Genomic DNA, 24,992 nt, shown 5'->3' with positions numbered 1-24,992 from the left:
ATCCTGGAGAGGACAAGCTATTGTCAAAGGTCAAATAGTTAGTGGCAAAGGGAGATAAATCTGTTTGGCACCGAAGCCCATGTTATTAATTGCTGTAACATGATGCCTCTCTTACTCAAACAGAGGTTCTTAACCTGGTGTCCTAAATCTGTGATGATATGGGAAGTACAACATCACTCGTGATTTTGTACCTGTATGGATTGTTTCCTAGTTTTATCCCAGGCTCAAAGGGATGACCAACTAAAGGAAAGGTAAGAAACACTGGGCTAGAGCCAGGAACAAAATTAACACAGTAATTTTTTTAAAAAACAAAGACACCAGCAAAAACATAGATTTAGGTTTAAAACTAGATAGATATGCAGGGTGGCCTTCAGGGATGAGAACAGCAAAGAGATTTGGGGTTTTAACATATAGAAAGTTCTAAATGTATTACCAGTGTGATGAAGTTCCTTGGAGAGCCAAAGCAGCCTTGGGCTGCAGGAAGACAGGGTAGAAGGAAGGCACCGCTTTGGGGGTCTAAGTTATTCAGGTAACATGGTGAGGAAGGACCACACTCCAGACTACCCTGAGAAATGGAGTGAAGTCTATTCAGGGGAAGGTGATAGGAATGGTAATGGATATAAAAACTCTAACACATGAGGAAGAGTTGAATGTCATGTGAAAAATGGGTTGGAGAAGAAAACATGTAGCAGAAGATGGTCAGAGATAATGAGTCAGAATCAGGGATTAGAAGGAGGGAGAGTTTAACTTGATCTGTAATGAGAAGAATTTTACTGAATAGGGAATTAGTGACCCTACGATCACTGCAAACAAAGGTTGTCAGTGGGAACCAAGCTCAAGACTAAGAAAAACTTAAAAAACCATCACAGAAAAGGCCCAACAAAACGAGGTTGGTATTGTCTGCTAGAAAACCCTCTACCAGAATAACTATAAAGATATTACTGCATTGAGGACAACATCTCAATAGAAAACACGTACATTCTCTTTAGTTTCTAAATGCTGAATGAGGAAATGATATCATACAGCAAAATTTGGATAATCATCTGTAGAAATGAATCCACTCTCGGGCCAGCAGCATTACCACGGTGCATTTCAGTAGGTGCCGTAACATAGCATGGTTTTTAGAATCACGATAAATTTCTAAGGTGTCTTTCAGAGGTGTAAATATTCTCAAGTATTTTAGAAATGACAACTTTTGAGGATTGTCTGACTCACAAAATACAATGAGAAGGAAGCCTATGTTATCAGTTCTCAGTGCGTGCAGCAACGTAGGAATAAGATGAACATTAGAACCCAGTGGAAGAATGTGGGAGGGCTGCTCGTCTTCCCCGACCTGGCCTGACGTAATTCCGGAGGCTGAGCAAACCTTAATGTAACCTCTGCCAACTCTTGTTGGGCAGGAGCAGGGCTCTGTCAATACAAATTCACACACATACAATTCTCCCAGCCCTCCCCATTTCACATACTAAAGAAAATTCAAGTGCTCACTGTCATTTCTGAGGAAATTATTAAGCAGTTGGAAAAGAGGAAAACTATCCCAAGAGTCTTGTGGTTGAGCCTCCAGTGCGGTATCCATGTCCACTGTGAACAAAGCCCAAAACTTCTCTGCATGTTCAGCCAATAAATCAGGCCACCAGGCAAATGCCTATAAGAGGACAAAGAAAAACAAGAAAAATAAATCACCTATTAGAAACATACACAGACGCTGTGCCACTTGAAAGCATTTTATAACATGTCTTAGTTTCAGAAACAAGTATGACAAAATATAATATTTTAACAGGTGTGCATTTAAATAATAAATGTGGCACTGATTTAAAAATATGAAATCCAAAATAGAATTAAAATGTACAGTGATGCTTATGGCTTTATAAAAGAAATACATGTTTAGTTCATAACATTTGAAAAACATAAAATGAAACAAAAAGTAAGCAAAATTCTTCTAACTTAAGCATAACTACTATGACTGTTTTAGTATATTTATCTCCAATAGTTATTTTTTCTGTGACAAGAAACATTAAAACATTTGGTATCATAGTCTATAATATTTTTCCTGTGATTTCACTCTCATTGATAGCATGCTATTCTATTATAAGGATATATTATTTATTCGACCATTCCCCTATTAACATGTGTGCTTCCAAGTTTTTGTTCTTCCTAATGATGGTGTGATAAATGTGGTTAGGTAAAGATCTGAATCAAGGACTGACTATTACCTTAGAGTAAACTTTCTAAAATTATTTGATTGAAGGGTATGCATTATAGTGTCATTACACATTGCATGGCGCTCTCCAGGAAAAATGTTTGTTCCCATCCTTTCTCCAGCCATTAGCCAGTCAGCATTTTAATTAATTTATTTATTTGACAGAGTCTTACTTTGTCATCCTCAGTAGAATGTCATGGCATCATAGCTTCTAGTAAATTCAAACTCTTGGATTCAAGCGTTCCTCTTGCCTCACCCTCTGGAGTAGCTGGGAGGACAGATGCTCAAAACAACACCTGGCTCCTTTTTTTTTTTTTTTCCTTTAGAGATAGGGTCTCCCTGTTGATCAGGCTGATCTCAAACTCCTGAGCTCAGGCAGTCTACCCACCTCAGCCTCCCAGAGTGCTAGCTAGGATTACAGCCACGAGCCACTTTGTCTGGCCGAGATGGCATTTTAAAACATAAAGTGGATCACACTATGTCTCTGCTTAAACTGCTTCTGTTGCTTTCCAATGGATTTAGGGTAAAATTCAAAACACTTAAATGGCTTAGGAGGCTTTGTATGATCTCTGGGTCTACTCTAAGATATAATTTACTAGAGAGAATGTCCTGATCCTCCAATGTAAATTAGGCACCCCTAGAAAGTCTCTCTGATAACCACTATTGTATTTTTCTTTTTTTTTTTCTTTTTGAGAGTCAGAGTCTTGCTCAGTCATCTCAGAAATAATGCAGTGACAACATCATAGCTCACTGCAACCTCAAGGTCCGAGGCTTAAGCAATCCTCCTGCCTCCGCCTTCTACAGTGCTAGGATTACAGGTGTGAGCCACTGCAATCAGCCTAATTACTAATTATTTTTATTTCATAGGATTTGGCATTGCTCATATGATAACACATATTTTAATATCTGCTCAACAATTATACTGTAAACAGTATAAGGACAGCAGTCTGTGTATGTTCTTTTTATCATTTTATACTCAGCTGGGCACTTCATTATGCCTTTTATGTAATAGAAATTATCACTTTTAAAAATCTCTGCTGGTTTGATGGGTGAAAACAATATTTAGTTTTTAGAACGTTCTTGAAAATAATGTGGACGTCTCTGGCTATTGTATCTCAGTTTTATTTTAGTTTGTATTTCTCTATTACAAATAAATTTGAACAGAATTTTATGTTTGAGGATTATTTTGGTGAACTGTCCTTCAGATCTTTCTTTCATTTTTCTATTGAGTTTTGGGTACAGTCATACTCTTTTAACTAAACAACTATGAAACATATGCACTTCTGTGGTACAGATATTTTTGATATATGTATTATCCCACTTAAAATTATTTATTTATAAAAAGTAAGATTCATCATGCATTAGCCCGTTTATTTTTAAGAACATTCTAAGAACATATGCCATATATGTTTGTATAGTTTCATTTAATTTCTTTAAATATAAAGTAGATAATAACTGAAAGAGACAAACCACAAAGCAATAAAAAAAGTGGATCATAACATTTTGACACACTAAATATTTTCTTAGAAACTCATAAAGTGAATATTATCTAAAAATAATCTTATGGCCAGGTGCTATGGCTCACACCTGTAATCCTAGCACTTGGGAGGCTGAGGCGTGTGGATTGCTTGAGCTCACAGGTTGGAAACCAGCCTGAGACAGAGTGAGACCTCATCTCTAAAAACAGTCAGGCACCTATAGTCCCAGCTACTTGGGAGGCTGAGGCAAGAAACTAGTTTGAGATCAAGAGTTTGAAATTTCTGTGAGCTATGATGCCATGGCACTCTACCAGGGGCAACAAAGTAAGACTCTGCTTCGATAAATAAATAAATAAATAAATAAGTAAAAATAACCTCATAAGAATAATGAATATCTTAATAATAAATATTGCCATGTAACTAATTAGCAGGTAGCAAAAGTTGACTTAAGGAAGAATAGTGGAAGGAAGACTTAAAAGGAGCATTTTCATGCCTGTGTGCTATAACCAATATGTGAAGGAGAGACCCTGTGGGATTAGTATGATCTACGCAAACTGAGCATCTTACTCTTAGTAAATTTTTTCATTGGTTACTTTTTGCTTAAATATCCACTGGAATGGATATATAATAATAATAAACTAAAATTAACTAGTATGGGTGATCATGTCTGTCTTCCTCCTGTCTTTTTGAACTGTAGGAGCAACAAGAAGAGGACAACCTGAGTTTTCTCTGCATCGAGCGACATAGAAACCCGAGTAAAAACATAGCATTGCGGAGAGTTTCCCAGTCTCACTTCCAGTTCACAGCCCATACCTTTGTGAAAAGTTAAGATTAAGAAAACCACCATTATTTTAGCTCAGAAATGTTTCATGTCCCTGAGGAAAATTCCCAAACTCTTTTTAACGTTAAGTTGGAAGACAGAGTCAGGGTAAGGAATGAAATAAAATAGAGTATTTATGTTTTTGAAAAGAAGTCTTAGGTTGGCAAGATTTCGCCATAAATTAGAGAACTTCATGTTTTGTAGTGTTTATTTGTCTCCAACTGTATTCCTGAGGATATCATTCCTGATGAATGTAAGCCAGTCTGTGAGGAGTCCCTGTTCTCCTGACTTGAAAGCTTTAACCAATCACCATCTTTGAAAACAACAGCAAGAGTTGCAGTTGTCATGAGAACACAGGGTCAATTCTGCCACCTGACTCCTCTTTCTTGCCATCTTCCCGGGCTGCAATTGTCCACCCCCCTGGTTAGTAGGGAGAAGAAGGGTTGTATAATTTCCTCCCTTCGGTGCCACTTCATGAGAGGTGGCTGAGGTTCAAAAGCACTAGGATCTCCTTGAGGGAGGAGAAAACCTATTTCAGAAATGCATCCATCTGCAGGGCAGCAACAAAATGTGGTGATTGTCTGGGCTAAAGTTAAGCCCTATTTATAAGTCACTCATCAGTGTAAAGGCGATAGAAGGCGATGTTTAATTTGTTGGAGAGGAAAATTCAAAACAAAATTTGTATTGTTAAATCCTTACTATTTCTACCACAGTTCTAATAATAAATAAATCTTGCACAGTGAAAATACTACAAATATACAATACCACAAATATATGGCAAACTGACAATATTTTGGAAGCCTGATTTAATTGAAAATTATGGCAGGCAAGAATGAATCCTGAACCTAGAAGCAGAGGCCTGAACTTTTGAACTTGTGGTGAAACTTGAGTGATCCTGGGCAAATTAGTTCCCTGGGTAGATTTCCATTTCTTCATCTGCAAATTGAGCAACAATAACACTTACCCTAACTTCCCCCAGAGTGATAGTGAAAAACAAGTGACCATAAACATTTCTTGCTATACAAATGTGATAAGTGAATGTTGTGATCAATAATTACAAATATGCATTGAAATTCACATAAATCATATAACATGGGTTTATGTGTTTTAAAACTCAGAATGTCCAACGTGAATTAAATGATACCTATGTACAAAGTACTAGTGTAAAGTTTTATAAACATTATCTTAATCTCCCAAACACCCAGTCATTATAGGTAGATTATGTAATTATCCTTATTTTATAGGTTAGCAAACAGATTAAATAACTTGCCCAAAGCTGTATAATTGGTAGACAGCAGAGCAGTGATTTGAATCTAGGTCAGTTTAAGTTTAGAGACCAAACTCTTACCTATATAGTCTCTTCTTCAGTAATTATATGTGTCCATTGCCTATTTACCTAGCATCCACATTTTTCGGACCACGATTAATGTCCTCTGATCACTTCTTGCTAGAAACAACTATTAATATTTGATTTGTGTAAGCCCTGAGGCTTTCGGTTACTTTTACCCTCAAAATATAACAAAAACATTTATAATTTTAAACAAAGAAAAGAAGGATGGCTGCATTAATGAGCAAAAACAGTAAACCTGACTTTGAAATATATTGTGTGCCTGTTTCTCCCCAAGCATGACATTGGTTTGCAACTGGTAATTTGTAGATGATCCTGAAATCTCTGGCAATAATCTGGTGTCCATTTTAGAGCATGTCCCATCCCTACCACACACCTACACATATTCACACAGCAAAGGATGCTGAGGAGCCATATTCTAGAACTAGTTTAAGCTCCCTGAAGGTGCCAGGGCAAGGGAATAAAACCTTAATACCCAAACTTCCATCAAACTCATCATATGATTTTTAAACTCTTTTGAGTTTGGATAATCTGCCTGATAACCACGTTCATATGTAAACACAGATACTGAAATAACCCAATGAGATGAGCTGAAAATGCTTCAAAACATACATCAATTTAAAGAACTACCCTTATTCTTACATATGTAAGGACACTTTCTGGTCATACTCTTCCAAAATGAAGGTCCTTTGTTGGTCCAGAGGCTAACATAATCTTAAATTTAATCTCATCCTAAAAAAAGAATAGGTTTATCTTGCTGACTGTGCAGAAAGGCATAAAATGTAATGGAGATCGTTTCAAGTGTCAAAATTATTATAATCCTATTAGCAGTAGGTATTAAATAGATTTTTTTCCTGGTTAATTCTTTCATATAACCATACTTCAAGATATTCCTTAGATATGGATGCCAGTTAGAGAGAAATGATACCAATAACCATAAACAAATGGAAAAAAAAAATCAAATACTCTTTCCCTTTTTGTCAGAATCTAATATGAAGCAAAATTTGGTCCAAATAATGATATTTAGGGGAATGGGCATACAAAAAATACATGTGTCCACACTGAACTCCTCCCTCTGTCCCAGTTCTGTGGCTGGAGCATCCTGGGCCTGGGTTACTGCCGGGTGAAGTGAAGGAAGAACCAGCCACACACTGTGAACCAGGAGCTACCTATGCTGCAAGTACCAAAGTACTGCCAAATAACCTTCTTGTCTATAGTATTGCAGATATGGTGGATGACATTATTTTAAAACTATTTTAGGGACTCTAAATCAGTACTGTGCTGTAATAATAAACAATGAAGTGACAACTTAGAGCTGTGCTTTTTTGGTTCACATTTCCTCCATCAGCCCCTCTGTTCATGTTCTCATGGGGGCATTCCATCCCCCTTTCGGCAGAGTCCTGGGATATACCAGAGTCACAGGAAAGGAAGACGGTGGCAGAATAGAAGGGACATCCCCAGGCTGAGAATAATGAACAACCCCCATGCGTTTACATCCCTGCTGTGAAGCTGCATGTCAAACCTGCCAGCAGAACCAAGGCAGGACAACTCCGGGGCCATTCTGCTTAAACAGAAAAGCATCCAGGAGGTTTATTAAAAATGCCCAGGTCTGGAGTCTGGCGGAGCCTTCACCCAGTTGCTAACTAGCTGTCCACCTCTGGCGAGTTGCTCAACCATCCTGAGTCTGTTTATCAGTACAATGGCGTGTGCTGGTGAGAGTCTGCGGCTTTCCTGGCAGGCATTTCAGACTCTGCAGCCTTTCAAGGCATTTGGATGGAGTGTTTTTAGGTCGGTTTGCCTCAAATTTCTGGTCACCATAATGTGGAGACAGCCTTAAAGCTTTTTTGGATAGAGGCTTAAACTACCTTTCTAAGGGAAAACAGGAATTCTGCAGAGAAGCCTGGGAGGAGAGAGGCTTCCCTTCAGAGAGGAGGGAAGACGGCCGCACAAGCAAGTTACTGTCACAGGAAACCTGCTTAACGGGAATCTGGTGAAGGATGGAAACCTCTGAGCCCTGTAAACTGCCACTGCGAGGGAAGTAGAATGAAAATAAAAGGAGCTGACACAGGAGTCACTTGAAGGTCTCCGTGAGGCAGACACATTAACCTGCACTGAGGGACCTGAGCTAGGTACACTTTCAGGGGGTAAAGGAACTCCGGCCTGAACATCCAGCCAAATAACTATCAGTGTGGACTGCACTCCACCAATTCCCTCCGGAGATTACACTGGAGCAGACCAACTCACTCTCCGGTATTGTCTGGAGAAAAAGTGAAGGTTGTTTTTTTTTTTTTGCACAAAAACAATCAAGACACAAACCAAAGTATCAAAATCATTTTAGTCATATTTTACTTAGATCACCGTCAGTAATTAGACACATTCAGTTGTAACTAAGACACATTCACCTGAATAATATAACAAGATTAGCACGTTCAAAGGAAAATGGACAGCCTTCCATTCCAAAGAGAGAACAAAGTTGGCTTTAAATTAACTATAAGGAGAGTGGACTCTATTTTAAATGTACATAAAAGAGTTATTTTATACTAGGAAAATAGTGGAAACAATTTTACTCACCTCTCTTCCCTGAGGATTTCCAAGAATTTGGAAGCATTGTGGAATAGAAAAATGCCATAGTGTTACAAAGCATTTAAAAAAAGTCATCATAATAGTTTTCTATTTCAGCATATAGTAGAGAGAGATTAATGCATTATGATTACCTCTATTTAACAGGTAATTGTATTTTTAAGGATTAGAAAGTAAATAATATTTATATTTCAATGTTTTGGATACGTTATACTTGAATGAGCATTTTAGTGACTGCGCAAAATATATTAAATAACATTTAATTTTAGTGTTCGTAAAACGGGAATATTCGATGTATCCATTTAGCTGAAATATATACTGCAATTGTATATACAATCAGATATTTTTTAACTCAAAAAAACCCTAATACCCTGATGATAATGCCTTTTAACAAAAGACAAAGACAAAACACACATACATTTTATCATATAATCGTTTTCTTTGTAACATAGCAGTGGTCCTGGCCTAGAAAAGAACCTCCTGGGAATTCATTTCAAATTATTGAAGCAGCTGTTTCTTCAGTTTAAAATAAAATATCCATAACGAGTTCACACATGACAGATGCAAGCTAAAAACTAGATTCCACAGTGTGAGCTAAAAGCAGATGTTTTGAATGATCATATTTATAACCAGAGACAATAAATCTGAGTTGCCTATAGTAAGGTTTCATGAATACTCTGGGCTAATAATTGGCTTAAATTGTAGTTCCTGTAGTTTCTTATATTTTTGAAAACTAGGCTTCATTAAATACAAATATTCTATGAACTCAGACGTATCTGGTCTTCTATTCTTGCTCATTTCATATGCTTCCTCAAGAATAAAAGCCCTTTCAGGGCACTGACATTTATACTTAATACATTCCACACATTTCCCCAACTCAACTCAAAGTGAAAAAACTTTTTGCTATTGTGAATATAATGAGAATTTTAAGCCTTAGAATAAGTAGACTGCCAGGTGAAAAGGTAGCCCAGATCTTGGGAATGGTAATATGTAATTAGAACTTTTTTTTTTTCTTGAGACAGAGTCTGACTTTGTCATCCTTGGTAGAGTGTTGTGGCGTCACCACTCACAGCAACCTCAAACTCCTGGGCTCAAGGGATCCTCTTGCCTCTTAGCCTCCCAAGTAGCTGGGCCTACAGGTGCCCACCATGATGCCTGGTTAGTTTTTTTTTTTAGTAGAGATGGGGTCTTACTCTCGCTCAGGCTGGTCTCAAACTCCTCAGCTTAAGCAATCCACCTACCTTGGCCTCCCTGAGTGCTGGGATTATAGACATGCACACCACGTCCAGACGTAATTAGAACTTCTAAAAATTATAAGCGATGCTGGTTGACTGAAAATTTAAAGAATAATTTGATGCTAAGAGTAAAAAAAACTAGAGATATCAACCATACAGCTATGAATGCCTTCTATTTCATTTTATTTTACAGCTTATCATAAGTTTCCCTTTTCCATTCTAATTAACTTACATTTCTAAACACAAGTAATCAGGGCATGGGGAAAAGAAAGTTATTTGCCATTACAACATGGGCTTGGGTTCCATCTTCACGTCTTTCTAGTTATGTTTCTTTGGACAGGTCCCATAAGCTCTCCTATATTCCTGACAATAAACATGAATTTATACGCACATGTAATTGTTTTGTAACACCCAGGAGTAACATTTCCAGCAAATAGATGCTCTCCTTTTTTCAGATATGTATCAGGACTGCCATTAAGCCATTTCCTCCGTATTGCCCCCACCACAGCAAAGCATTATGTATAGTTAAAACAAGTACAGCTTTAGACTATAGTTAAAACAAGTCATCACCTCTGAGTGATGCTCTTCATTCTGCTGTAAGACTTCTATGCACAGCTCTGCTAGATGAAGAACCTCTTCCAGCTTTCTAGCAGGAGTTGCTTGGTTCATGGTCTCTATATTAAAAAAAAAATCATAATATTACCTTGAAAATAAAAGGGCAGATATGTTCTGAGATGTAATGATGAGACCAGGACGTTGAAATGAGAAAGCATGTTTTTGAGAAATAAGAGATGAGAGAAATACAAATGAATACATTATTTAGGGGGGAAAGCCATTTCACCAGATTGCAGAAAATATTTCAGCCACAAAGCAATTCCAGGGAACTGTAAGTGCTTTGCCATTTAATATATAAGAACAGGTGCATCGGCACAGGAGATGCTCAACTTCTGCAACAAACAAGTTATAATTCTCCTCAAGGTCAGCAATACAAAGAAAGCAGATACCACTGTCTTTTCTTTCTCTCCGCATTGTATTATCAATACAATGCCATTCTCGCCAGATGAATCATTCCTGGCATTAGCAAAAGCCCTGCTTTTTTGTTGCTATTTGAATTCCCAGCCTGTAATGTCTGTACTTCATGCTGATCTTAAATTCAAGAAGTAAAAAGTCACCTCAAACAACTCTTGACAGCCTGCAATTAACTGATTTCCTCTCCTCTTCCCCACCACCATCCCACTGCACCTTCCAGCTGAGGGGGTGAGGAGGGAGGACAGGAAGAGTTCTTTGATGGTGAAGGTTCTTTCAGCATTAAGCCAAAATGGTGTAAAAAGGAGAGGTCACAATAAGATTAAGTGTGGTACCAAAATCCAGCAGTGGAGAGGGTAAAGCAGTTAATTTCTAAGGTACAACGTGCAGCAAACTGGCAGAGATCAGAGGTGTCATGAATGTGTTTCAGCACAATGTGAAGGAGGGAGGTTCCAGCGAGGACATTAAAGGCAAATCTTAGGGTCCTGGGCTCTTTCTCTGCCCCTGCAAAGAGGTTATGAGAAAGAAAAACCAATGTTCAGTGAAAAAGCTGCTTCTATGGAACATAACCATTTTTTTTTCTTTTTACTGCTACAGGTCTTTTCCTTCAACTTACTTCTCCCTAAAACTTCAGCCTTATTTTTGGAAGAGACTTCCATTCACTCTGTTTTCATGTGTTCCCAAGGCATGTGTGATGGCACACTGAAACGTAGACTACGCTCAGGGTCTGTTCATGAAACATTATATGTGCGCTCCAGGTCCGACGCCTGCGATGCCTGTGGGTTATACAGCCTGCTAAACATCCCTGCAGGATGGAAAGCCACTGCTCATCTGTGATAAGGATCAAAGAGGACAGTGATTCTTCCGAAAAATCAGCCTGTCAAACACCAAATAGTTGAGTGTGCCTACAAAAGTGGGTCTCCCAATTAGCTGCGTTCTTAGTCTTGGGGAGTGGGAGGGAGTGCAAGGCACACCTCGGATCTCAAACAACTCAGGACCCCAAGTCACTACTGAAGCTCCTCAGACATCAGTGATCAATTCTGCTGCTTTGTGAACATTCTCAAATTAGGGTGAGAGGAAGAGGCTCACGGCTGTGCCTGACAGCCTACTTCACTGGGGGCAGCTCTAGCCCTTAAAGTTTAGTAAGAAAGAGAAAACCTTAGGAAGTGTTGGAGACCATGTTAAGCGAACAGCAGTGATGTGGGAGAAGGGAGGAGAGGCAGCTGAAAGCAGGCTGGGTTAGGGCAGACGCCAGGGAGAAGGCCGTAACAGGCGACCTGGGTGAGAATACAGAGTTGTTGTTGTTGTTGTTGTTGTTGTTTATTTTTAGAAAAGAGGAATTGTATGACACAGATGAGTGGCACTGTGGAGGAATGTGAGGACAAGGAAGGCTACAAATGAGAGCAAACTGTGTGTCAGGCACAACGCTGGGCTGTTCCCAGGGGTTATCACACTAGTTTTCCTAATAGTCTTTATTTTTCATATTACTCATGTATAAAGAAACATCTGAGGATGAAATGCAATACCTAAAAGCAGTGATGGTGAACTTCATGGGGGCTCTTAACACGGATGCCTGATACTTACCTGGCTGGCATCAGAAGGTGCTGGGGGAGGCTGGGTAACTGGGGCAGGCTTTAGGGAAGATACTAAGTGGACCAGATGATTATGGCCTGTAGATGATCTGGGGCAATTGTCTCTTAGCAGAGCCTCAAAATAAATTAATTTTAGGAAAATGTATTAGATGGTTGTGTGCAACAAGAATTGTTAACATGGGTCCTGAGGGTGTGGCCTAGTGGCCCATCCGGAGGGAAGATGCAAGACACTGGTGAGTCACTGTCAGTGGCTAGAAACTGCAGGCCAGAGAGGAGTGGAGCCCGAGGTTTGCAGAGTACGTGATTCAGAGAATGATGTGTGGTTGATGAAACAACGGAAAGGGTCTTCAACGGCCTTCCCATATATTTTAGCACTAATTACCACATAAGTATAATTTAAAGTTAAATATTCCAAACTAAAAAGATACTATGCAAAATAAAATCTGCACACACACACACACACACACACACACACACACACACACACACAGAGTCAGGATCTGGATCTTCTGTCTGGCTAACTACTTGCCACTCAAGCCTCAACTTCAAATGCTGCCTTACTGTGGCACCTTGTCAGAGTTCTGGGGCTGAATGAGGTGCTCCGCCTCTGAACTCCCCTTACGACAGACTCACTAATTCTGATACTAAACTGTGCCTAGCTTCAAGTCAGAAACTGGTTCTCAGTAATGCAGTTACCTTGCGCAGGCTTTGAACCATGGCGGGAATTTAATGAATGTTTACTGAGAATGCAGCCGCATAATTATGGGGGAAAGGCATAGACATGTTAAAAATTCAATCAATGCTCAAATGATTTTATTTAACTTTGTGTGAGATTGCAAATAGCTCTTCTGTTCCTAATACACCAAGGGCGGATGAAAGAGCAAGTCCGCACATAAAACACAGCTATAGTCTGAGAACAAGGAGAAAACTGCTCCAATAACTGCTTTGTTCTTAAGTTACTAAAGACTTTTTCTGAAAACAGCCCTCAAAATAACTTTTAATTCTCAAGAGCTTATCACTTATCTTAATGTCTCCATTTGTAGGTGAAGAGTACAGAGTTAAGTTGGAGATTCTTAACCCAGGGATAAGTTTTGCATGTAGAGGCTTTTCTTGGGGGAGAGGAAAAAGGACCGTAATTTTCATCAGATTCTCAAAATTGTCCATAAACCAAACAAATGCTTAGAATCACTGACACAGATCATCCTCATCCCTAAGATTCTAGCTGAGAGAATCTATGCTTCTTACAAATGTTCAGGTTTATCTACTGGATTATAGTATTTAATACACATATTTATAAAAAATACATTTTTCCTAAGGAAATAGAAAAAAACAAAATATATTTATCACAGATTAGGAACTTATTTTTTTCTTAACGTACTTTTAGAACAGTATTTAGTGAATTCTCAAAACCATTCTTCCAGTTACAGAATAATGACCCCCATTTCCAGAAACTTGGGGAGTGTGTAGAAAAAGGTATCTGAGGTCAAATAGCTACCGGTTGAGGTGGGATTAAAATCCTTCTGTGATTAAAATCTTACGTGTGATGTCCCACAGATGGTGATAATACAATCACTTAAGTTCTTTTTTTATTTTCAATTCCCTGAACAAAAATCTCCAAAACACACACAGATGCACACACCCCTTGCAGATATCCTTAGCCATAAGTATGCAATAATGGGAAAGAATCACAGAAAGAACCTTTAAACTTTTTTCTGTTTATGTGTGAATCTGTCAAAACTAGCTTTTACATTTGACACTATCTTAAGTAACGACTCTGAGAGTACCCTGTGTTCTAGTGAAATTTTAAAAGATTCTAAAACATTTTATTTTTCATAGATTAAGTTTATTGAGAGGATTGAAACTTTGTACTTGAACATAATGGCCACTCTAATGCCTTAAAAAAAAAACCCTAGCATTTTATCAAGTACGCTATGTATGTCACCCATTTGGCTATAGCCAAGAAGTTTAATGCATTCTATTATCAGAACTCTATTAAGACAACAAGGTTATCAATAGCTCCATTAAAAATCTGAACACTGTGAATATTTGAGAATTCCTCCTTAAAATGTTTTCCTTCACTTGTTTTGTAACGATTCCAAAGCTTTACAGATGTCTCTATATTCTTCAAGCTTCACACCAAGTTGCTGATTGTTGTAATACATTTCAAATAGTGACATTTAGAACAAATATGCCAAAAGTAACAAGGTTTCTTGATGAATTTCAGTGCACTGTTGTTGGCTATGAATCTTCTTCCTTCTGGAACATTTTTAGTTTTCTGTGTTAACACTTCTTGGCTCCCCAAAGCAAATTATTTTAATTATACCCCTGTATATTTAAGAAGAGGTCCCGCTGGAGAAAAGGCAGGTCTGAGACAAAGCAAGAAGACAGCCTGACAGTGTGCTTTTCTGGGCTTCAGTTCTACTCCGTGGCTTCTGAGTGGGGGTATGCTCCTGGCACACTTGCCGGGTAGCCTCCCTTGCTACCATTTCCCGTCAAAGTCCCTGCGGTGGAGACTTCATGATACTCATGGTGAAGACTGTATGGGGACCTGAGAAAGAAGAACAGTTCCTTTTTCTCCATATATGATATGGAGAAATTTATCCGCCTTTTGAAATTAACTTTTTATTTTAAAATATTTTATAAAAACTCTTGGGTGGCACCTGTGGCTCAAAGGAGTAGGGTGCTGACCCCTTATACCGGAGGTGGTGGGTTCAAACCCAGCCCCGGCCAAAAACTGCAAAAACAAAAACAAAAACAAAAACAAAAACAAAAACAAAACTTCTATATATTCAACATGTACCATGTAATGATTTAACATATGTATAAATTGTGTAATGATTATCAAAAATTAATTTTGATGAGAACAGTTTTAAATGTTCTGCCACCCCCATAACGACCTTAATTTTTAACAGACTGATTATATCTGTACTTGCAGCTAACCAAGAAATAGTGCGCAAGATGGTGTTAAATTGAAGGAGTATCGCAATAATCCCATCCCAATATTGCCCTGTCTTCATGTCCCCCTTGCATGTAGGCCATGAGGACCAGCCAGAGAGCATGCAGAGATAAATTCTGAGGATGTCCTCAGATTTCCTGTTTGGCCTTTCAGTTCCCCAGAGGCTGTGGCCCTGAATTTGATTCAACAAACATTCATTTCATATAAAATATTGTACTTGAGACTAAGGGAACACAATGATAAACAAGAGAGCACTTCTGCCTTCAAAGAATTTATGAATATCTTTCCTTAACCAGATTACAAGGCAGACACTTTGGGACCTATGAGGAAGTTAAATGCACTCAGAATGTGAGAACAGGCTTATCAGTGTATAAGCAATAGGATCAAAGATACATCAATCGGAAGGCTTTAAATTGCTCATTTGTATCATATGGAGTTCTTGAGAATAAAATTACTATAGGGATGTGTGTTTGACTTTAGGAAGCCAGCCACAATCTAATGTTGAAGTCTTTTACCTTTTCCCCTCCCATCCAAAGAAAAAGAACTCTTATTTCTCCCCCAGCTAAATGATGATGATGATGATGATGATGATGATAAATTATGATTATATCACAATAAGTCAGATCTAGGAGAAGGCCATGACATTCAGGAGGTAGCTGAGGTGAAAAATATGAAAGACTTAAGAAAGGGCTTTAGACATATCCTGAGGAAACTGGGGGAAAAGTGTTCAAAGGGGGAGAAAATGGGAAAATGGCCACTACCTAATGAAAGGAATTAAAGGAAGGACTATAGTTGGGAAGAAGTAGGGATGTCAGTGACATGGAAGCCTTCACCTGGGACTTCTCTCTGTCCAAGTGGGGAGATTTTACCTTGACAGGTTGAAAAGAACAAGGAAGTTGGGCCAAGCATGCAGAATCTGATTTCTTTTACCTGGAACCCCAAAGGTCCTCCAGGGGTAAGAACTTTGGCCTCTTTTCTATGGACTGCTTATTGGCAAAACTTATCTTAGATTCAGCTGAAGAAATAGTGGAATGGACTCCTCCATCTCTCTTTCCTTACTAAATCAGTGACATGCTCCCCTAGCAACTCACCCCTGCAAATATAAGGCAGCCCTAGGTTACATACACGTGTTTATACAATGCTATGGCATATGAACAACATTCTAATTAGAGAGGGCAGAAAAGGCTCCATCTTAACTAACTTCTCCATGCCAGATGCCATCTGTTCATTCAAAACCCACATACTCTTTTAGTCCACCTTCGCTGGCCAGGGAATTTCTACAGGATCCCTAGTCTATTCTAATTGGAATCTTAACTCTTGTCTTGTGTCAACATTCTCTCATTTTGCATAGTCCAGATTGATGACTCAATTGAAAAGTCTAAATTTTTACAGAGATTTTCTGACCCATCCAGGCACAGCAAACGGATAAATGACATGGTGCCAGAGCCTAGGGCTCCAGGGAGTCTTAATCCTGGCCAGATCTCAATACCCACAAGGTTTCTCATCCCAAGAGAGAAGGGTGTGAAATCAGATACTTTTTTCTCCATTAAACAGAACAACCTATTCTCCCCATCCCCACGCACCTGTCTGACTAGGTTAGACGATGCTGGGGGAGCTCTCTGGACTCAGTACCCTAGAGAGAATGGTATATTACTTGCTAAGAAGACTCCCTCAAAATCTGGGGAACATTTTGTTCCTAAAATTCAACATACTTTCCCAACTTTTTAGGGTCAATCTGTCCTGTATTTGCTTTAATATCTGCTACTGCCAACTAATGAAAAAGAATGAGACATCAATGTCTCTCTCCTGGTTCAGCTGGTTGCAATCCAAACAATATTCCATAAGTGCTGGAATATATCTTTCTCTTATCAATGGAGTATCTTCAGTAGAGATCTGCAGCTCTTTTTAAAAATTTTTTTTATTAAATCATAGCAATGTACATTAATACTATCATGGGGTACAGTGTACTATTTCTGTATACAATTTGAAGTACTTTCATCTAACTGGTTAACATAGCCTTCATGTCTTTTTCTTAGTTAGTGTGTTAAGACATTTATATTCTACATTTAGAGGGATTCACGTGTACCCTTATAGGACGAACCATAGGCGTGACTTAAGCCTGCATCAGAGTCACCTGGAAGGCTGGCAAAAATACAAATTGCTTGGCATTACTTTCTGAATTTCTGATTCAGTAGGGCTTGGGTGGGCCCCCCAAATTAGCATTTCTAACAGGTTCCTAGGTAATGGTCAGCATGCTGGCCTAGGGAATGTACTTTGAGATCTACTACCGTTTACAAGAAATTAAGTTAAAAACACAGGCAGCCTATGTAAACTTTAATTATTTTCTTCTTTCCCTGAAATCAAGCTATATGTTTATAGAAACCCCGTTTTAGGTAAAAGATGATTTTTTTCTGCAGAATCTGAACTGACTCTTGGAGATAATGGTGTCCATTCTTGGGCATTCCTATCTATCAATGAAAATAATTAATCTAAGATGGCATAGCCTCCCTACAGATGAAAACAACTGGTCTGTGGCCTCTTACTTCCATGGCTCCCTTTGGGACTAACTCATTTAATGACTCTATCATTTAAAGTAATGGTTCCAGTTAATATTTCCTTGGAATTAACCATGCTAATGATATAGTGCTTTGGAATAATTGTTGTGTGATCACTGTCACATTAACTGTTTCAATAGGATTATCTTTCACGTCAGTAAATTCATTTTTAAACCAATGACCAGCTGTGGAACAAAGGAGAATTGGCCACTGGAATAGAGGCCATAGCAGCTTTCCTGGATTGAACTAAGAAGTCTCCATAAGTGGTGACCCATGAGTGATGAGCCAAGAATGTCAGAAACATATGTGAGGGAAAGGTCAGTGTCTCTTTGTGAGACTTCCTTTGGGAGAAATACTGAGGCATATTCTCTTCTGAAGACCTTAAGAAATGACAGTGATGGAATTACAAAGAAAATATTACTAGGACACCCTCCAAAATTAATATTTGATTTCTCATTTGACACAGGCTTTTATAGTTCTCTGATTCACTGGTTTTCTGTGGGAAACACTGATACCCTGATTTGAGTTTATTAAAACTGTCATTTTATTGAGACCATTGGCTCTCCCCAAGTTCGTGAAGTAGGAAAATCTAAGATCTCACAGGGACTACTAATATGTTGTAAGATTCTAATGACAGCATAAAATCTTCCCAGCTATCTGCATAATGAGAGGTTTTTAAAAAGACTGGTCTTTAGCCATGTCTTGTACATATGGGTGTGTGTGTGCGTGCGTGTGTGTTCACATATACATATATATGTGTGTGCATACACACACTTTCAATAGCTGAAACTAATAAACGGTCCCCCTCCTGGTGTGGTTTTCTTTATATTCATGTATCCATTTCTTCTAAATATAATTCAAATTCAGAAACTGAAAGCCATTAGAATAATCTCATGGCAATTCAATATTGCCATGCCAATACTGAATCATACAGATTGTCTAAAGTCTATAGCACATTTCATTTCATGCCTAGTCCCTTCTATCTTATAGTTGCATTTACCTAAAACACCCTTTCTGTGTCATCTGTTTTATTCCTACTTAAAAGGAGCACCACCACACCTTCTCATCACATCCTCCCCTGTCCTTCACTTTCCTTAACTCTTTTTTCCACTCCAGGAGAATATCTGCCTGTGACCGGTGGGGGACAGGAAAAGCAGGGTTCAGAGAGGCAATGGGGATGAGGACAGTTTGTTCCTCTCATTAAAAGGGATTACAGAGGGTTGCCAGCTGGGAGGAAAGGTCAAGGACAGGGGAGGGAGAAGACAGGAACCACAATATGAAAGATTCCATTTGAAAAGACCTGTACCATGGCTGATAAGAAATTAGTCAGAAGACCCTGACGTTTGTATGCATCGCTTTGTTTCCTTTGATACATACCAAGGTTATCCAGGGCAGCAAAGGCAGGTATTAGCAGTGATGAGATATTTGATGCTAAAATTTGGAGAAAGTCTCCTAATTGGACATGTGTAAAAGCCAAGTGTAGAGAATGAGCTTGTGCCATCTTGACTATTTCTACAACGTTAACATCCTGAGTCTGCCAACCACTGTGAATGTGTGTGTATAGTGCAGAAGCCTCATGGATATTTTAGTTGTCTCTAATTTGAAATACCTATATATCTGTTAACAATTAAGGCCAGGTGTAGTGGCTCAGGCCTGTAATCCTTGCGCTCTGGGAGGCCGAGGCAGGTGGACTACCCCAGCTCAGGAGTTCAAAACCAGCCTGAATAAGAGTGAGACCCCCATCTTCACTAAAAATAGAAAAATTAGCTGGGTATTATGGTGGGCCCTGTAGTCCCAACCACTTGGGAGGCTGAGGGAAGAGGACTGCTTGAGCCCAGGAGTTTGAGGTTACTGTGAGGTAGGCTGATGCCCCCGCATTTAGCCTGGAGCAACAGAGTAAGACTCTGTCTCAACCAAAAATCATATATGTGTATCTCTTTTAAAGTCTTCAGTTAGGTCTTTTAATTTAGTACTTAAAGTTACATGGCCACTCAGCTATGGCCTACAACTAATGAGCCCTAATTTCCAAAACTATTTCACCTGTGCAGTCTTTACGTCCCTACAAACCCTGTTGATAAAGAGTCGGGAAGCTGTCAGTTTGCATTAGCCTGGTTTTGTCCAATTGGAAAAGACTTTCTAACACTTCTAAACTACTGGGATTAACAAGGTGCTGCAAGAGGCTTGTTGCTGTATGTCACTTGGTTTACCTGCTGACATATGTTAGTAAATAAATAAGGGGCCACTAATCAGTCGCTTTCAAACTCTTGCTCTGAGAGTGACAAATTCTGCAAAATTTCTTGTGAAAGGAAGAAAGCTTGTTATTTTAAGACTGCATTTATCTGCAAGTCACATTCTAAAGTTAAAAAAAAAAAAGCAAATACGTGACACACTGTCAAGTGCACTGAGCAAACTGACATCCTCTCTGAGGCCTTTTAGAAAACAGGTGCTGAACACTTGTAATGAGATTTCCGCGCATCTTCAGAACAAGGAGGACAGATTCCAGCAAGAGCTGTTCAGAGTGTTATAGATCACAGCCGAGGGAATAATTGCCCGTATAGAGCACACTGAAGCAGACTTTATACAAATGTTTTGTTTTCTCAGGAGGGTCTTACGTTCTCTCTAAGAATTTTTTATAGAAGATACATTGACCAGAGATAAGTTTTTAGAAGAATGTAAGATTATTTTTTTCCAAGTCTCGGGGAACCTGGGATATGTTTAATGAACTATGCCTGATGCATCGTCAATGTATTTATTTCTGTTTAGAAAATGAAGTAACTAAAATGAGGCAGGGTATGTTTTATAAGAAAGTTAAAACAGTTTTGCCTCAACTCAGATATTAGACAAACTTTGAAAATCGTCTACGAAAAGGTAAAAATAAAAGTTAGGTGTAGTTATAATGAAGAGAAATCCTTATTTACAGTGGTAGTTTTTTTTTTTTTTTTCTTACATTTAGATCTCTAATCTCTTGGGAAACCAAGTTTCTCTCACAGAGAACTCCAGTTTATTTTATCCATTTATTAAGCCCATCTTTCCAACATCACCTCCTAAATAGCCTATCCTTCCCCACGGTATTGTGTCTCAACTTTCCTATAGATAAACTATATTAAGCTTCCACATATACCTGGGCCTGAATCTGTATTTCTATTCTGACTAATCTGCCTAATCCCAGATTTTTGTGATGGCTAATCTGGTATGACAGTTCTAATACTTTTTTTTTCCAATTTGGCTTATTCAGTATTTTTTATTCTTGTATTTAAATTTTAAGGTAGATTTACTGAATTCTTAAAAAAAAAAAAAAGGAATATTGATGGGCATTAAAATGAATTTTCAGATTTATTTGGGTGAAAAATTTATAACATACCGTAGTAAGTCCTCCCACTCAGGTCATGGAATACCTCTACCTCAGGGGTCCTCAAACTTTTTAAACAGGGGGCCAGTTCACTGTCCCTCAGATCGTTGGAGGGCCCGACTGCCGGCCCTGGGACGAAATGGCTGCTAAGCAGGACAGGCAGTGGCGGCAAAAACACCCAGCGGGCTGGATAAATGTCCTAGGCTGGCTGCATGTGGCCCGCAGGCCATAGTTTGAGGATGCCTGCTCTACCTACATGTATCCAGATCACCTTCTATTACCTTTAAGATTCCAAAATTTCTTCACAGAAAGAACAAAAAAGTTTTGCATGTTTTTGTCAAAGTTAATTCCTGGATACATTACAGTTTGGTTGTTACTGTAAAAGTTACTTTATTTTCATTTACATTTTCTAGCTGGGTGATTGATGGTATTGAGCAATGGTGGACCACTGGGCAGACCACTTAAGACCTTTCAGGTTCTCTGAGGTCAAAACCACTTGCATAACAATACTGAGATGATTGTGCCTTTTAAACTCCCTTGAATTTTACAGTAATGGTGCAAAAGCAGTAGTAGGTAAAACTGCGATTGCCTTAAAGCATGAATCAAGGCCATGGTGCCAAATTATCATCTTCATTGTCTTTTTTACTAATCTGAATTTAAGAAAAAGCCTCACATAAGGTTGTACTTGATGAAACAGGAAAAATTATTAATTGTATTAAATCTCTGCCCTTGAATGTGCATTTTTTAATATTACACATGCCCAAATGGGAAGTTTGAATAAAGTACTTCTACAAACTGATGTACAATAATTATCTCAAGGATGAGTATTTAGGTAACTGACTGCTTTTTTTTTTTCCATACAAAACCATTTTGGGTTGAAAAAACTACTGACACAATATGGTTATTCACACACTAAGATATTTAGCAGACATTTTCTGAAAACTGAATAAAGTAATTATGTCAGTTGAAGGAAAACAAAAGATGGTATTTGTTGCCAATGCTATATTATTAGATCTTTCAAGGAAAGCTAGAACTTTAGAAAACTTACATTTGTCATGAACTTGACAGCTTCCCAATACTTTTAAGATGTTTTTGTTGAGAAGAGTGATATTAAAAGGGGTGATTTTTAAATACTATGTATTTGCCAACAATAGGAAGATTGTAACTTTGTAAACCAGTATTTTCCAAATGATCAATATATGAAGTTAAAAAGTCATGCATGGTGAAAGCTATTCAAAGTTCGTGATAAACTAATGAAATTTTATGTAATAGTATGGAAATGGCCTTGATATGCTTTCATACTCCATGTTGCAACTGATGTTTAAGAAACTACCACTTGTAGAGTAGGTGTAGTATCACAGAATAAAATCCACAACTACCGGAAAAGTCTATTGAAATATTCCTCCTTTCCCAGCTACATATCATTATGGGGCCAGATTTTTTTTCATATATAACCACCAAAATAATTTAATGCAATAGGCTTAATGTAGAGGCAGATATGAGAATTTCACTGTCATCCATTAAGGTAGTATTTTAAAAGGCCAGGTGCGGTGGCTCATGCCTCTAATCACAGGGCTCTGGGCGGCCAAGGTGGGTGGATTGCTTGAGCTCAGGAGTTGAAGGCCAGCCTGAGCAAGAGTGAGATGCTGTCTCTAAAAATAGTCCAGCATTGTGATGGGTGCCTATAGTCATAGCTACTTGGGAGGCTGAGATAAGAGAATCACTTGAGCCCAAAAGTAGTTTGAGGTTGCTGTGAGCTATAATGCCCATAGCAATGTACCAACCGTGACAAGGTAAGACTTTATTAAAAAAAACAATGTATATAAAGAAATGTGTAAAGAGGCAAAACACTGTCATGATTCTTACTACAAAGTTGTTTTGTTTTAGAAAATGTTATTTTTCTTAAAGATATTTTACTTATATCTTGACAGGTAATGGGTTTACTCTTATTTTTAAACATCGATAAATAAATTATAATTTTCTTATTATTTCTAATAAGGTAAATATAGCATGATAAAACCCACAGACAAAAGCTCTGTGGGATCTGCAATAATTAAGAGTGTTAAGAGTTCTAAGGCTAGGCCCGATGCCTGGAGCTCAGTGGCTAGGACACCAGCCACATACACTGGAGTTGGCAGGTTCAAATCCAGCCTGGGCCTGCCATTGTTGTGGCTGGTGCCTGTAGTCCCAGTTACTTTGGAGGCTGAGGCAAGGGAATAGTTTAAGCCTAAGAGTTTGAGGTTGCTGTGAGCTGTGATGACATGGCACTCTACAAAGGGTGACACAGTGCAACTCTGTCTCATTAAAAAAAAAAAAAAAAAAATTCTAAGGCTAAAATGTTTGAAAACCACCAGTGTGAAACTGATTTTAAGAAGGTGATTTTACATACCTGGCAAACTTGCTAAACCTATATCAGTTCCAGTAAGTTACATACCAATATAGGACCTGTTGCATTTTCTAGGGAGATGACAATCTGCAAACAACGGTGGGTTTATCTTTTTTCTTGCCATTTCTTTGATTCACTTTTTCATTTTTCTATGTTACCCAAGACCCTCAGAATTAGGGTGGTGTTCCTAATCCAACAAGGAATGCCTCTAAATTTTCTCCATTAAGAAAAATAATTCTCTCTAGTTTTTTTCTATTTGAGTATTTATAAAAAGTTAAGGATGTATCTTTTCTAAGTTGCTATAGTTTTTAATCATATATAAGTGTTGTAGCATTTCACATATTTTTTGCATCGAATGAGTTCATATGATTGTTGGTTTTACTTTGTTTTCTCATACTGAACTCCTTTTATATTCCTGGGATAAAATTCCACTCATTGGAATATACTATTTTCCAAAACACTGCTGGATATTGTGAGCTAATATCATACTAAGGAATTTTGCAGATTTGTCTTTATCAGGTTTGGGAATCACAATATTTGCTTCATGAAATGAACTGGGCAGCTTTTATGCGTTTCCCCTTTTATGAAACTTATTTTGGATATCATTTGTGTCTTAAAAGCTTTGTAGAACTTACCTCCAAAACCAGCATAGCTTATGGACTTTGGAGAGGGGTCTTTAAGATATTGTAAAGATTTCTTCAAAGCTTATCTGCCTACGTGAGTTTTGTTTCTTGTACAGATTTTGCCACAATATAGTTTCTTAGGAAATGTTCAATTATAACCAAACTTTCCATTTTTGTGTTTGTTCACAATATTCTTCCATTATTTTCAATGTTGTCTTATTTTCATCTTTTGTGCTCTGTTTCTTTGCACCTCTCTTTTTTAAATCAGTCCGATGGATGCGTCTCTTACTCCAGCTCTAGTTTCTGTATTGCTTAGTTTTCCTTATATATTATCTGCCACTTTCTCCTTTACTGTTGTCCTCATTCTGAATTTCCAGGTTACTTACAAATTCTTTATCTGTATCCATCCTGTATCCTATTTTTCTGACAACAACATCATTTTCATACTCAATATTTTTATCTAATTTTTCATGACTTCTTCCTGAAACAAATTGCTACTGTCTGTATTCCCTTGAGAGTATTTATCTTGCATTAAATTAATTTATTATTATTATTTTTTGAGACAGAGTCTCACTATGTTGCTCAAGGTAGAGTGCTATGGCATCACAGCTCACAGCAACCTCTCACTTTAGGGCTTAAGCAATTCTCTTCCCTCAGCCTCCCAAGTAGCTGGGACTACAGACGCCCGCCACAACGCCCAGCTTTTTTTGCTGTTGTTGTTGTCATTGTTGTTTAGCAGGCCTGGGCTGAGTTTGAACCCACCTGCCTTGGTGTAGGCAGACAGCACCCTAACCACTGAGTATAGACACTGAGCTATCTTATGTTTAAATTCTTGCTTCATCAA

At 38.2% G+C, this 24,992-nt stretch overlaps 1 protein-coding gene across 3 annotated transcripts in view; it reads right to left on the bottom strand.

Moving 5' to 3' along the window:
• Positions 1–24,992, bottom strand: part of CADPS2 (calcium dependent secretion activator 2) — a 499,168-nt gene that overhangs the window by 80,227 nt on the left and 393,949 nt on the right. For 2 of the 3 annotated variants that reach the window (XM_023513206.1, XM_023513207.1), the window contains exons 17-19: positions 10,232–10,335; positions 8,418–8,426; positions 1,489–1,645 (exon numbers count right to left, since the gene is read on the bottom strand). In XM_023513206.1, the coding sequence (XP_023368974.1) occupies positions 1,489–1,645; positions 8,418–8,426; positions 10,232–10,335 (270 nt within the window). The remainder of the gene's footprint in view (positions 1–1,488; positions 1,646–8,417; positions 8,427–10,231; positions 10,336–24,992) is intronic. The other variant, XM_003789780.2, reaches the window with a different exon arrangement.

The sequence above is a fragment of the Otolemur garnettii genome, unplaced genomic scaffold (genome assembly GCF_000181295.1).
Source record: "Otolemur garnettii isolate 467f Iridium unplaced genomic scaffold, OtoGar3 scaffold00037, whole genome shotgun sequence".
NCBI classification, from domain to species: Eukaryota; Metazoa; Chordata; class Mammalia; order Primates; family Galagidae; genus Otolemur; species Otolemur garnettii.
This window is presented reverse-complemented; position numbering and strand designations above follow the sequence as displayed.